A 14,434-nucleotide genomic window follows, 5' to 3' on the forward strand; every position below is an offset into this window, starting at 1 on the left:
CCTTTTAAATTACTTAGGGGAAGGGACCCAGCCTCAGATATTTGTCCGTGGTGGTTTAAGGAAAAGTGTAAGAATGTAGTGGAGAACAAAGTTGATATTCAGGAAATTGCCAATAGAGTGGTTTGTTAGCAGGACAAAGCTACGTCATGGTACAACAGCAGGTGGAAGACAAGAGAACATAATTTGGAAGTTGGTGATTGGGTCAGGATTTTGAAACCGTGTCTCATTGGTAAGGGCATGAGTAAATAACAATGCAATCGCATCCATGTGAGGGGCTCAGATAGTGCCACCCTGTGTGATATTATGACAGAGAAATGATCTTGAAACACTGCCCCGGCTCCGGGAGGGCTCACGCACGGTCAGGTACATCCCTTCTGTGCGTGCTCAGTACCTTGCATCCTTGGAGCTTTGTTCTGTTCTTTGTTCATAATGAGTAAAAGCAACCAATGGCTGTGGCTGGTCCAAGCACCACAGATGCTTATGCTTTTGTAACATGTCCAGTCAGTGGTGTTTTTTTAAGCCAATGGCGCGGTGCACTCTGGGGCTTGGGAGCTCCTGTTACACGGACTCTTGACAACTTAGGCTATAACACTTCAGACGTTTCTACTCAAATGAGTTTTTATTTTAAGGAACAGCTGCAGTTGTACAGAAGGGTCGGGGCAGCAGCAGGTGCTGGGCATTTTAAAGGGGGTCTCTTCTCAAAAATCAGCAAACGTAAACACCTAATGCTAACTTTGGTGACAACAAAATGCAGGGGGACACAAAATGCATCCCTGGTGAGGCTCGGGCCCAAGGCCATATTACGGAGGGGGCGGGTCCAAGGCCTTAAGTAACTCAGAGAGGGTCCCAGACACGCCCTATGCCCAGCAGTTCACCCGACACAGCTGTGTCAAGTTAAAGACACACTGCCCAGGCATGCAAGGAAGCAACTATCATGGAGTAAACAAGTAACAGTAAGGCATTGAGAGGAAAGCTGTCGGGGATGGCGACTGAGCAGAAATTACAGTTACCCCACAGCCCCCCATCTAACTTCCCCAATCTCTCCCTCCCTCTTTCAGTGTAAAACCACCTTCCTCTGGCCCTTCTGGTTGTCAAGGCAACATATGGGCGTGTCATTCTGAAGAAGATTCTATGGAATGTTGGAGTTGAAATTGTAGATGACAGTTGAGGTGTCACTGGAATTACTGCCCCCCATCCCCCCACCTGCATGCGTCTCTGCCTGTGCTCCAGGAAGGAAGGATGAGGGTCTGAAGCACCCTCCAGCTCTCACATTAGCCTCAGCTCCGCTCCTCCCCTGTGGGAGGAGGTAGGGAAGGATGAGGGTCTGAAGCTCCCTGCAGCTCTTACACCAGCCTCAGCTCCGCTCCTCCCCTGTAGGGGGAGGTAGGGAAGGATGAGGGTCTGAAGCTCCCTGCAGCTCTTACACCAGCCTCAGCTCCGCTCCTCCTCTGTAGGGGTAGGTAGGGAAGGATGAGGGGCTGAAGCTCCCCGCAGCTCTCAGACCAGCCTCAGCTCCTCAACTCCCCAGTAGGAGGTACGAGGGAAGGATGAGAGGCTGAAGCTCCCTGCAGCTCTCACACCAGCCTCAGCTCATCTCCTCCCCTCCCCTGTAGGGGGGTGAGGGAAGGATGAGAGGCTGAAGCTCCCTGCAGCTCTTACACCAGCCTAAGCTCCGCTCCTTCCCTGTAGGGGTAGGTAGGGAAGGATGAGGGACTGAAGCTCCCTGCAGCTCTCACACCAGCCTCAGCTCCTCTCCTCCCCAGTAGGAGGTGCGAGGGAAGGATGAGAGGCTGAAGCTCCCTGCAGCTCTCACACCAGCCTCAGCTCGGCTCCTTCACAGAGCAGGAAGTACGGGAAGAGTCTCTCTGTGAAAGGGGCCTGCAGGAAGGAGTAGAGAGGCTCCATGGATTCAGCATTGTACAGGGACAGCCGTCCCCCCTCATAGTCCAAATATACCCCCATCTTCAGGGGCTTCTCACGCGGGGCCAGAGGGATCCAAGGGGAGGTGAGAGCCTTGTACTGAACCCCCTGCCCTAGTACAGCCCAGACTCCCCCCTGAGGTGACCATGTGAAGAAGCCCTTCCTGTTCACAGACTCTGCTGCGACCCCCACATGCCACTCTCCCCCCTCCTGCAGCAGCTGCACCTCCCAGTAATGTCTGCCGGAGGTGAACCCTTCGCTCCCCAGCACACAGGGGTAGAGGGTGAATCTCTTGGGGGTGTCCGGCAGGCGCTGTTCTGTGTATGTCCCTCTCACATGTCTCCGCCCCTCAGACAGGAGGAGCTCAGGATGAGCTGTGTCAGGATCCAGAGTCACCATCACTGCAGTGAAGAGATTCACAATTAGAGATTTAATGACACAAATAAAGGCCGTAATTACTGCTTCTCTTTTACATATGATTAATTTACACCACACCTGGAAGGAGCACGCTGTGCTAGAGAGCGCGCAGCACTAGACTGCTCACTACACTGAAGCACGCATTCATCTAGTGCACACACTACACCAAACAACACACTGCACTACATTGAGAGGACATTCTACTACACACTACACTGCAGAAGCATATTACATCACACACACTGCACACATTGCACTACATAAAAAAACTGCAGCAGACAGGACACTGTACTAGTCAGTACACTGCATTAGATGGTACAGAGCAACAGAACTACTGGAAGGTACACTGTACTAGTCGGAAAACTGCATTAGATTTCAGAGTAACAGAGCTACTAGAAATTATACTGTACTTGTCATTACACTGCATTAGATGGTGCAGAGTAAGCGCTCTACTAGAAAGTGTACAGTACTACTCAGTACACTGCATTAGATGGTACAGATTGACAAAGGTACTGGAAAGTATACTGTACTAGCAGGACACTACATTACAAGGCACAGAGTGACAAGTATTGGAAGATATACTATACTAGGCATTAAACTGAATTAGATGGCACAGAGTGACAGCCCCACTCCAAGGTATACAGTACTACTCAGTACACTGTATTTGATGGTACAGAGTGACAGAGATACTAGAAGGTATACTGTAGTAGTCAGTACACTAAGTTAGATGGTACAGAGTATGAGAGCTACTAGTCTGTACACTGCATTATAAGGTACAGAGGGACAGAGATACTAAAAGGTATACTGTACTAGTTAAAGTACTGAGTTGAGGAAGTCCTGGGATCCCAGTACTGGATAGCATTGCCCAATTTGGAACATAAAATATTTTCAGAGGAGGACTGCTCAAGGCCCAGGACCTCTTAGGCCTCAAAAGGGGTTCATGCAAACGATTTTTTGAGTTGGTACTCCTCCATTGTATTTGAGAAAAGTAAGCAAAGAGAAAGAGTTTGAGTCCTCTTTTTTGGAAACAGCTTAATGTGTTTATTTTCAATCAAGCTTTTTTAGAAAAATCCAATTAGTTCAGAATCTCATTGGACAAAGGATGTCTGCCTGCATTACACGGCACTGAGTGACACAGCTAATCCAAGGTATGCACTACTACTCAGTTTATTGCAATATATGGTACAGAGTGACAGAGCTACTAGAAGGTGTACTGTACTAATCAGTATACTGCAGAGAGACAGAGTTACTCCAAGGTATAGAGAACTACTCAGTACATTGCATTAGATGGTATTGAATGACAGAGCTGCTCCGAGGAATACAGTACTAGTCAGTGCACTGAATTAGATTGTACAGAGTGACAGAGCGAGTAGAATGTGTACTGTACTAGTCAGTACAGTACGTTAGAGGGTACAGAGTGACAGAGCTTAATGGCAGCTCCTCCGTATTGGCGGAGGCGCGTCGCCCCACTGCCTGGCTCAGAGCCAGCAAATGTAAAATAAAACAATGTTCTTGCATCATTTTCTTTTACCCTTGCTGGTTCTTAGCCAGTGGTGTTGGGAGGGGCGGGCCGAGGTATGGGAAGGGGGAGGAGGAGTGCTACGTGCACTCCACTCCCTAAGTGCGCATATGTGCTTTGGCCGGCCAGCTTAGGCCCACCAAAACAAAAGAGCGCACTTAGGTTTTCTCAAGCCCATCTGCATTGTGCAGCCGGGCAGTAGAAACCCCATAGACTCCCTGGTCTGAGCAGGCCATCTAAGCCCGGGTATTGGACAGGGAATCTGTCCCAGGGGCTGCTAGGAACAGCAGGCAGGAACTGGAAGAGGAGAGGCGGCGGGGGAAGACGGAACGCCGGAGGAGGCAAAAGGTAAGAGGTGAGTTTATTATTATTTTTATATTGTATTCTCACTCTCCCCACCGGGCGATGCCTCCCGCGTGACACCTCCCGTGTGACCACAACCGCCCCACCACCCTTTGTTTATGGTGGCTGCTGCTGCCAGACCTACTTGACGGGGCACTGTTCTATTAAGTACACTGCCTTAGATGGCACAGAGTGGCAGAGCTACTCGAAGATATACAACACTAGTCAGTAAACTGCATTAGAAAGTACACAGTAACTACTAGAAGGTATTCAGTACTAGTCAGTACACTGTTTTAGATGGCACAACGTAATAGAGCTATTTGAAGGTCTATGATACTAATCAGTACACTGTCCTAGATGGTACAGGGTAGCAGAGCTAGACGAAGGTACATTGTATAAGTCAGTATAGTACATTAGATGGCACAGAGTGACTAAGCTACTAGAAGGCAATCAGTACTAGTCAGTACACTAAATTAGATGGTACAGAGTGGTAGAACTACCCCATGGTATACTGTACTAGTCAGTACAGCACATTAGATGGTGCAGAATGACCGCGCTACTAGAAGGCAAAATGTACTAGTTTGGTGACCCAGGTAGAGTCCATCCTTTAGGCATGCTTCCATTGGTTGGCATTGGTAGATGTAGTGAGTGTAGATACAGCTATGATTCCAGATCTAAGTCCACACCAGGTAAACTCATGTACAGACACCACTCTGCAGATCTTGCTGTTGGTCCCCATCTGTTTTAGATTCTCACAGACTTTGCAGACACTGCCTTTGGGTTTAGCAGTCCACAGACACTGCCTCCCTATCCCTATTAGACCTCAGCCAGGATTTGGGGATCAAAGTTAAGGTTCTGATTAGACGTGGTGTAAATGAGACAAATTTGGTTGTGACGTGAAGGCGAGAAAGACGAGGTCCACCTCTTGGGATGACCAATCTCAGGCCTGCATTTGCAAGGTCCCTGTCTAGTCTTAGGAATGTCTAAGAGGAAATAAACATTTCGACTGCAGGTCAGTGCCGCTAGAGAGAGGATCATTTTAATCTGATAAACTTCCAGCAGGAGCCGGTCCCAGGCCTGAGCTAAGCTCTAGTGAAGTCAAGACTACAGGAATTTGTGGGACGGTTTTCACTTTTCCCAAAAAATGTATTAAAAAATACCAGTATTTAGAGAAAGAAACCACCAGACATAATTTGTAGGTTCGAAAGTTACAGTGGGAACAAAGCAAGATTAAAATGTGGGTTTCTGATTATTTACAAACATTTTGAGGCCGGGTATCTTGTAGAAACACTACAGGGGCTGAGCCAGAATATCTTACTGAACTCTACCGCCCTGTCAGAAGCCACAACCCAAAGATTTCTATTTGCAGTTTTGTATCAACACCAATTTGACAAAAAGTTGAAATTTCTACCTAACTGGTATTCAAAGTTACACAATATTACTACAAACAAGATTACCGCACACAGTATAACCACATGCAGTATAACCACATTCAGAATTACCACATGCAGTGTAATGACATGCAGTATAACCACAAGCAGTATAACCACAAGCAGCATAACCACGTGTAGTATTACCACATGCGGTATTACCACATGCAGTATAGCCATGTGCAGTAGTACCATGTGCAGTATAGCCACATCCAACATATTTGTGTGCAGTATTATCACATGCAGTGTTAGATTTGGGGTCTCTGGTTGGCACAGGTAGGTAATTGTGACAAGCAGGGACTCTCTCCTCTAGTCAGGACAAGGGAGTTACCCTCCTAAAATAACCCCTGCTCACCCTCTGGATTGCGTGGCGCGAGCAGTCAAGGCTTATTTCAGAGGCGTTGTAAATTAAGCAGTTGTGACCACATACAGTAACCCAGTGACAACACTACAAATGGACACCACATAGGTTTTATATAAAAAATAAGTAGACTTTATATAGAGTTACCACAAGACCATTAAACAACAAACTCCCTGAAATTTCCAATAGGTATATTTTTAGATTACGGTGAGCGGCAAGGGATGTGGAGCAAAGTATCCACTGAGTTTAGATCTAAACTCAGTGGATACTTTGCTCCACATCCCTTGCCGCTCACCGTAATCTGAAAATATACCTATTGGAAATTTCAGGGAGTTTTTTCAGCATTGAAATATTCTGTCCTGAAGATGGTCTACTTGACGACTGCACACTAGACCGAAACGTCGACATTTCCATCATCTCCAGAAACGTTGCGTTGGCACGAACATACGACCATCTTCTATTAATTATTTTTGGTTGTCTGTTATACCAGGAGTTGATGTTTTAGTTGTGAACTGTAGAGCTATTATTATCTATATCTCTGTTCATGACTGTTGCTTGAATTCATTTTCCTATATTCGTCTCCCCAATTTTGTTGTTTCATCACTAAATACAAAAATCTTTCAGAATATAATTTACTTTCTCTGTGTGCTTTTTCCTTCCTTTGATTTATTTCAGCCAATTACTAAGTGAGATATCCTGTGGATACATTTGAGTGTGTTACATGTGTACGACTCACAACTAAGATTTATTATCTTCTTAAACAAGTCCCTTGTAGCATATTTTGACTTTAAATATCTTGTGCCCAAGCCTACAAGGGTGTATTGGGTTTCCCCTGCCTATAACATAGTCAAGATGGGGCGTGACTAAAGCATGAATTAGAGTTTTCCTGGCACTGATAGGTAGAAGATCTAACACTTTGCGTAGTGTTTTAAGGATACCATAACATCTTCCTATCACTTTACCAACATGTTGTTTAAAGGATAGACTAGAGTCCAATAGGATACCTAAGTTCTTCACAGTCTCCGAAGGAGAAGGTGTCGGACCTAGTTCAGACGGCCACCACGCAGGCGACCAAGTGGATGGAATTTTACCGATAACCAACAGCTCAGTCTTGTCACCATTTAGACGCAGACAGTTCTCATTCATTCAGCTTGCTACTGCCGTGAGGCAGGTGGAAAAATTGATTGCAGCTTCATTCTGTCCCTGGGTAAGTGTGATCATTAATTGAGTATCATCGGCATATGTGACGATGTCTACTCCAAATGATTCCACAATATGAGCTAGGGATTCCTTATAAATATAAATAATGTCGGGCTCAGACTTGAGCCCTGTGGGACCCCATGCCTCAACGCCCGGGGGGAGGATTTGAATGGAGGACAATGCACTTGAAAACTTCTATTCTTGAGAAAAGATCTTATCCATTCGAGGGCCGAATTACCATCACAGCTTTATAAAAATTATGTTTGACAGAAAAAAATTATGTTTCACAAAAGATGTCCAAAAAGTGACCCTTCAGGGGACCAGTAGGGCATTTCAGCGTCGGACCGCGAGGAGCACCAGCCCAATGAAGGAGAATGACATTCTTCGGGGTGTGTGAGGGCATCATGATAAGGACGCATTGTCCCCCACTTACAGAGCAGTAGAACGGTTCAAGTTATCTCTCCTTTTCTCTGGAAGTTTTTCCTCCTTATATGAACATTGACTCTAGTTTGTTTAAAGTATCTAATTGGGAGCCCGAGTCACTGAACCTCCCAATCGCTCCCTGTTTCCCTCCTCTTTGTTTAAATAGTGATACATGTGCTTGGTCATTGTAGTCATTAGAACTCAGAATGAATTTACGATAAACTTAACATGAATGTCCAAAGGGGAACAATGATTTAAACAAAGGAAATGCTGCAGCACATATAGCAAATCAAGTAAAAATCTACTATCGTATGGAAAAGACAAAGGGCCAGATGCATCAAAGGGTTTTGCCCATTCTGTGTCTATGGTAAAATGTGTTCATGCATATGGCCCATAGTTTACAGACACAAATCAATCAACTGTACCCTGACCTGAGTGCACATAACAATTAAATACCATACCATACCATTCTATACGATCCCACCCCATAGCACACCACACCATCTCATCCTACCATAACATTCCATACCATACCATACATGCCAACCATAGCACACCACACCATCCACCACATCATAATGTTCCATACTATACCACCATAGCATTCCATAACATACCATTGACCATAACATTCCATACCATACCACACATGCCATACCATTCCATAGCACACAACACCATACCATACCATACCACCCCATCCCATTTTCATGAACAGTAACATACAGAGCTAGTTATCTATTAAAACGAAAATCCACAGCATATAGTAACAATAATTAGAATATTTATTTTAAAGTCAAGGAGATAAAGCACAGCACGTCTGGCAGTCAAGGTAAATCCAGTAAACTGTACTTCGTGGAACTTGGAACCTGGTATGTAAGATGCAGGGAAGCATTATTACATTCCATGTTCCAGCAAACAGTGCACAAAGATTAATAATAAAAAGAGCATCACATGACAGAGAGAATGTAACACATCTTATCCCTAAAAGGAAATTATCAATTCAGATATCTGCAAGGAAGTCTTTTAGGTCTAATATTACTTTTGACTCTGGAAGCAATAGAAAAATCTTTTTGCACAAAATTGTGAGGAAGACTCTTCAAGTTATGTACAAGGTTTCCATAGTTGTCCTCTGAATGTGAAATCTGTGGCATGTTGAGATCACTACATTTAGCAACTCTACGAACATTCCAAATTCTCTCTGTTAGACCTGTCTGGCTTTTTGGCGAAGTCCCTCCTAATTTTTATTTATTTTGTCCCCTTTTTGCCCCTCATACCCTTGTTAATTTTTGTGTCTACTGACTTTTTGTAGGTGTTGATCAGGGGGATAGGTGTTTTCTTCCCCTCTCATAATCTTTTACCTTAGGCCCAGAGGCCTGTTCTGACAGGAAAGTTGGCACCACCTAAAATGGTGGCCACCAACTGCCCCAACTGTCACCAACAGAACCTGGCCATAGCCTAACATAGGGCATTCCAGAACCTTCTGGTCCATTCTGGACCACTGAAGGGCAGCCTATATAAGGCGGAATGTGGGGCAGCCATTTTGTCTACCTGTGGAAGTCAGCTGGAGGACAGGTGGTGGCTAAGGGTGGGAGAAGGTTGGACTTTGGATTGACCTCCTGGACTTGGAAGCTGTCTATTTGGCCCAGCCCACAACTCCCCTTTTGGTTACTTGTCCTGGCCCCGCTGTGGGAAGTTACTGGAGACCCTGGGCGCCTGGCTTGCCCCTTTGCTCAATCAGAAAGGGGAAGACTTTAGGAGAAGGAGACTGCAGTGCTGCGGTGTGCAGTCCTCTGCCCAGCCTTAGGATTCTAAAGAGACTGTTGCTGTAAGAATCCCCAGCAGAGTGGGGCTAACCCTTGAGCCCCTGTACCCGAATTGTACAAAACGTCCTGCTTAACTGCTGTCATAACGACCCCACCGAGACCCCCCTTCCTACCTGAAGTGTTGAGGGCTGAGAGAACGCAGGCGGCAAGAGAGCGTGCTGTCTTGGCTCTGGGCCGGCGCGATAGCGCTGGGGAAGCTGAGGCTGGTGGGCAACGTGACGTATTTTCGCCCCGGATTGATGTGGGGTGAGGCGGCGCTGATTCTGACCTGCATCTGCAAGCCTGAGGTGAGGAGCGGTGAAGAAACGCGGCGCAGCGCCATCAGCGCGGTCTCTGACAGAGAGACACTCGCTCTTCGCGCATGCCCGGTTGAGCGCTGGGCTCCGTGAGGCGGGTCTGGAGCTGAGGATCCCTTCGCGCATGTCCGGGGGACTAGCGCGTCTCTTCCTTGTGCGAGGGAGTGCGGAGGAGGAGCGCCGAGGGACTTAAGGCGGCAGCGGTAACCAAGAGCCTCTCTCCCCTGCTCAAGCGCCCCACAGTGTTGCTGGCGTGAGCGGGAGGGGAGGTCTAGGAGAGCCTGAAAAGCGGCTAAGGTGAACCAGGGGAATCTGTTCCTTTGGTCGCTGGTGACATACGGAGGAGAGCTGGGGGAGGCCCAAGAGGCTAGTGTATCCTGTCAGCGTGGGGCTCCCTTTTTGTCCTGCACGTTGTTCACCCCTCTTTCTCTGGTGCCACCAGGTCATCACCGCCTAATAAAACAAGTAAGGAGGTATCCCCAGGGGGGGGGAAGAGTGACGCTAGAATCTAACCAGGAAATAACTCAGTCAGGAGTCATATTTACATAGTTGTGCAACCTACAGTGAGAAGGAACCTTAGGAAACCCACCATGACTGTGTGCTAGCTGTAAGAGGTTATTGGAACTGTGGGAAATAAGTATGGTGCATTAAATGTTAGCCCTGCAACTACTTCTGGGGCTTAATTAAATGCTGAGTTAAGTGGGTTTACCCCCATTGCAGTCAAATAAATAGTAGAAGACCTGTGATGTTACCCTGCAAATGAAAGTGTTGCTTTGATCTGATAAAGAGCTGTTATTGCCAAAGCTTAAAAAGTAATACTGTGCTCAAAGGTAATATGAAGTAAACTGAATTCAGTAATTGCATAATTGAGTTGTAGAAGAGTAAGAGTTTTCTGACAAATGTCCAAGTGAATTATCTATTTTACAAATGTTGGTTGTTCTTATGTCCTAGAATTGGAAAGTACTTCTGCTATATTCTACACAATCTAAATGGAAATTTAACTGTGAATTTTAAAAGTGAAAAGAGCGAAGATACATATACATATTATTTTTATAAAACAGCTCATATTTTCCTAACATTTTTGGTGTAGCGTTTTCTTTTGAGTGCTATTGCGTGGAATTACTTTTGGGTGGTCTGCAACCTTTACACTGTGCCTCTGAATGTAAGTCTTGCCCTAGGCCAGGCTACCCAGTTCCAACATTTGGTGCCTAGCGATGGGATTGCGGACTTGGTTGCAGCTACTTACTAGTAATTTGACGTAATACACCCAACCTACACCAGGAGTTTTCTCCTTGCGGCCCTCCCAATTAGTCTTTTTGTTTTTTCTAAATTTATTCCTGATGGTGGGTGGAGTTGGTTTTAGGTTGCCCTCGCCACTCTGAAATTTCTGGTGTGTATCCAGGTTTGCCAGACTCACAATGGAGTTTGCGGTGGAAAACCTGGAAGTCTATTCCGTGCCCCAATTGAGAATGTTCTGCCAACAGATGGGGGTCTTTTTCAAACATGGTGCTAGGAAGGGGGAGCTCCAGACTAGCCTTAGGGCCTGGGTGGAGGCACACCAAGAGACAAAGGAGGAGGATGAAGAGGTTGACCAGGACGCGGTGGGGGAGGTAGAAGAGTTATTTCGCCATGAGGGGGAAAACTTACTCACCGGACCAGTGTCCTATTCCAGAAAGGGCAGTAGCATTTCTGGGAGAAGCCTAACGGAAGCTGAGCTCACCGATAGGAGGGAGAAAAGACAGCTAAAGTGGGACTTGGCTAAGATGGAACTGGAGAAAGAGGAGAGGAGGATGGTCCACGAGTTTAGACTGAAGGAACTGGAGCTCCAAAGTCTGCAACGGGGGTCCTCTCCTGTTAGGAATGGTGGCAGCGAACCGAAAGAGTCAGCCAGGGAGACCAAACCCTATATCCCAAAGGACCTGATAGCGAGCTTCAGTCAGGGGGATGATGTAGCTAAGTGGCTGGCCGCTTATGAGGTTTCTTTGAAGGTTCATGGAGTGCAGGCGAAGCACTGGGGGGGTAGTTTGTACAAGTACATGCCTCCTGCTGGTCGGGACACCTTGCTGGCCCTGGATCCAGAGGAACAGACTAACTACCCCACCATGAAGCTGGCGTTATTGAGGAAGTTCGGGCTCACCCCAGAAAGGTACCGACAGAAGTTCAGGGGGAGCCACAAGATGGGTACTCAGAACTGGGTGGACTTCCTTGATTACGCCAGAAAGGCCTTAGAGGGTTGGGTCAAGGGCAGTGAGGTAAAAGATTATGAGGGGCTGTACGATCTGTTTTTGAGAGAACACCTCCTCGAGAAATGTTTTCCCGAGCTGCGCCAACACCTGGTAGACAGCAAGCTGACCAATCCCCGGAAGCTTGCAGAGGAGGCGGACATCTGGACAAGTACCCGGGTGTCCACCAAGGGGACTGGAGGGGAATCTCAAAAAGCCGGACAGGGCGCCCCCCAGAAGAAGGAGGGGGGGGAGAAAAAGAAAGAGTTCTCTAAAGGTCCCCAAAATAACTTCCAAGGGAAGGGAGCAGGTTTCACCCCTAGGGCAAACCCGCCCCGGAACCCTCATCCTGGCCAGAGCCAGCAGCCCAGGGTTCTCCACTGTTTTGAATGCGGTGGCGTTGGACATTATAAGGGAGATGTCAGATGCCCAAAGAGACCACCCCCTCCCACCGGAGGAAAGTCACCGGGAGTAGCTAGTGTAGCGCTCGGGGAGGAGTTGCCCTTAGATAAGGGGGGTGAGTGGGCGGGTGTCACCTTAGTGTCCCTGGGAGAGCGGGAGATGGTGCCAAAGATCCAGGTGCCCCCAAATACTACAAAGTATGGGCAATGGGTTACCATCAATGGCCAGAGAGGGGAGGCTCTGAGGGATACAGGAGCCAGCATGACTATGGTGAGAAGTCAGCTGGTGTCCCCAGAGCAGGTTGTTCCTAATGTACTCCACCCCGCCGCGATGGCTGACGGCAGAATGGGCCACTATCCAGTGGCTGAGGTTCCCTTTGAGTGGGAGGGGGTTGCAGGTTCACTTCGAGTTGCCGTAAGCCCTGCCGTGCCAGTCGATTGTCTGTTGGGGAATGACATGGAACACAACACTTGGAGAGAGGTGGAATACCGGACGCATTCTGCGATGCTGGGTACACCTGACTGGGCCTGTGTCAGCACACGGTCTGCGACTGCCCGGAGAGGGAGTTCGCCTGGGTTGGAGCCTGGAACAATGGCCCAACCCGCTGCTAAGAAGGGACGGACCCGGAGACAGAGAAAGCCTGCTCCGGCTTCCACACCCCATGAGACAGATCGGCCACCTGCGGTGGTGGACCAGGAGTCCGTGGAGGGGGAAGTAGACTCTCTGGAGGATTTGCCCATCCCTGCGGAGTGGCATGTGGAGGGAGGTCCTACCAGAGAGGAATTCTGTAAGGGGCAGAGGGAGTGCCCCACCCTTGAGGGACTGAGGCGACAGGCTGAAGCCCAAGCAGCAGGTGATGTTACGGGACATTACCATATTTACTGGGAGGATGGACTCCTCTACAGTGAACCCAAGGTACCCTCGCCTGGTTCATCGAGGGCCTTGGTAGTCCCGCAACAGTACCGAGCCTTTCTTTTGGAACTGGCTCATGCCATACCCCTGGCAGGACACTTAGGCCAGGACAAGACCTTTGCACGGCTTGTTCTCCACTTTTACTGGCCTCAGATGAAAGCGGCGTCCAACACATACTGTAGGACATGTGTAACCTGCCAGGCCAGTGGGAAAACAGGGGTGAAGCTAAAAGCTCCCCTGGAACCACTTCCAGTCGTTAGCACCCCCTTTGAGAGGGTGGGCATCGACATTGTAGGGCCTTTGGATCCACCAACAGCAGCTGGTCACAGGTTTATCCTGGTACTGGTGGATCATGCCACACGGTACCCAGAGGCAATACCTCTGAGGACAGTCACTGCACCTGTAGTGGCAAGAGCCCTAATGGGAATCTTTACCCGAGTGGGATTTCCCAAGGAAGTTGTGTCCGACAGGGGGACCAACTTCCTGTCAGCTTACATGCGGGCCATGTGGAAGGAGTGTGGAGTGACCTACCGGTTCACCACTCCTTATCACCCCCAGTCGAATGGACTGGTTGAGAGGTTCAATAAGACCTTGAAGGGCATGATCAGAAGTCTGCCCGAGAGCCTGCGGAGGAAATGGGATGTCTTCCTGCCCTGTTTACTCTTTTCCTACAGGGAAGTGCCCCAGAAGGGAGTGGGCTTCAGCCCCGTTGAGCTTCTGTATGGGCACCCTGTACGCGGTCCTCTCAGCCTGGTGAAGGATGGTTGGGAGAAATCTCCCAGGAAACCCCCCCAGGATGTGGTGAGCTACATGCTGGCCTTCAGGAGCCAAATGGCGAAGTTGTGGAAGCAAGCTTCTGACAACTTGGAGGCCAGCCAGGCAGTCATGAAGGAGTGGTACGACCACAATGCTCACCAGGTGGAACTGGAGCCTGGACAGAAAGTGTGGGTGATGGAGCCTGGAGAGCTTAGCGCCCTCCAGGATCACTGGACAGGCCCCATTGAGGTGTTGGAAAAGAAGGGTAAGGCCACATACCTGGTGGACCTTAAGACCCCTCGACAGCCCCTACGGGTGCTACATGCCAACCGACTCAAGCCCCACCATGAGAGGCCCGAAGTCATGCTGATGATGGTGACTGACGGGGGAGAGGAAGCGGAAAGCGAA

The 14,434-nt window shown here is 48.3% G+C and overlaps 1 protein-coding gene across 1 annotated transcript in view; it reads right to left on the reverse strand.

The window, feature by feature from the left end:
* Positions 1–606: 606 nt before the first annotated feature.
* The window catches only part of LOC147710218 (E3 ubiquitin-protein ligase TRIM39-like), a 171,672-nt gene continuing 157,844 nt past the window's right edge, over positions 607–14,434 (reverse strand). The window contains exon 6 of the mRNA XM_086920897.1: positions 607–2,321. Within this exon, the coding sequence (XP_086777023.1) occupies positions 1,810–2,321 (512 nt within the window). The 3' untranslated portion in view covers positions 607–1,809. The remainder of the gene's footprint in view (positions 2,322–14,434) is intronic.

The sequence above is a fragment of the Lissotriton vulgaris genome, chromosome 5 (genome assembly GCF_964263255.1).
Source record: "Lissotriton vulgaris chromosome 5, aLisVul1.2, whole genome shotgun sequence".
NCBI classification, from domain to species: domain Eukaryota; kingdom Metazoa; phylum Chordata; class Amphibia; order Caudata; family Salamandridae; genus Lissotriton; species Lissotriton vulgaris.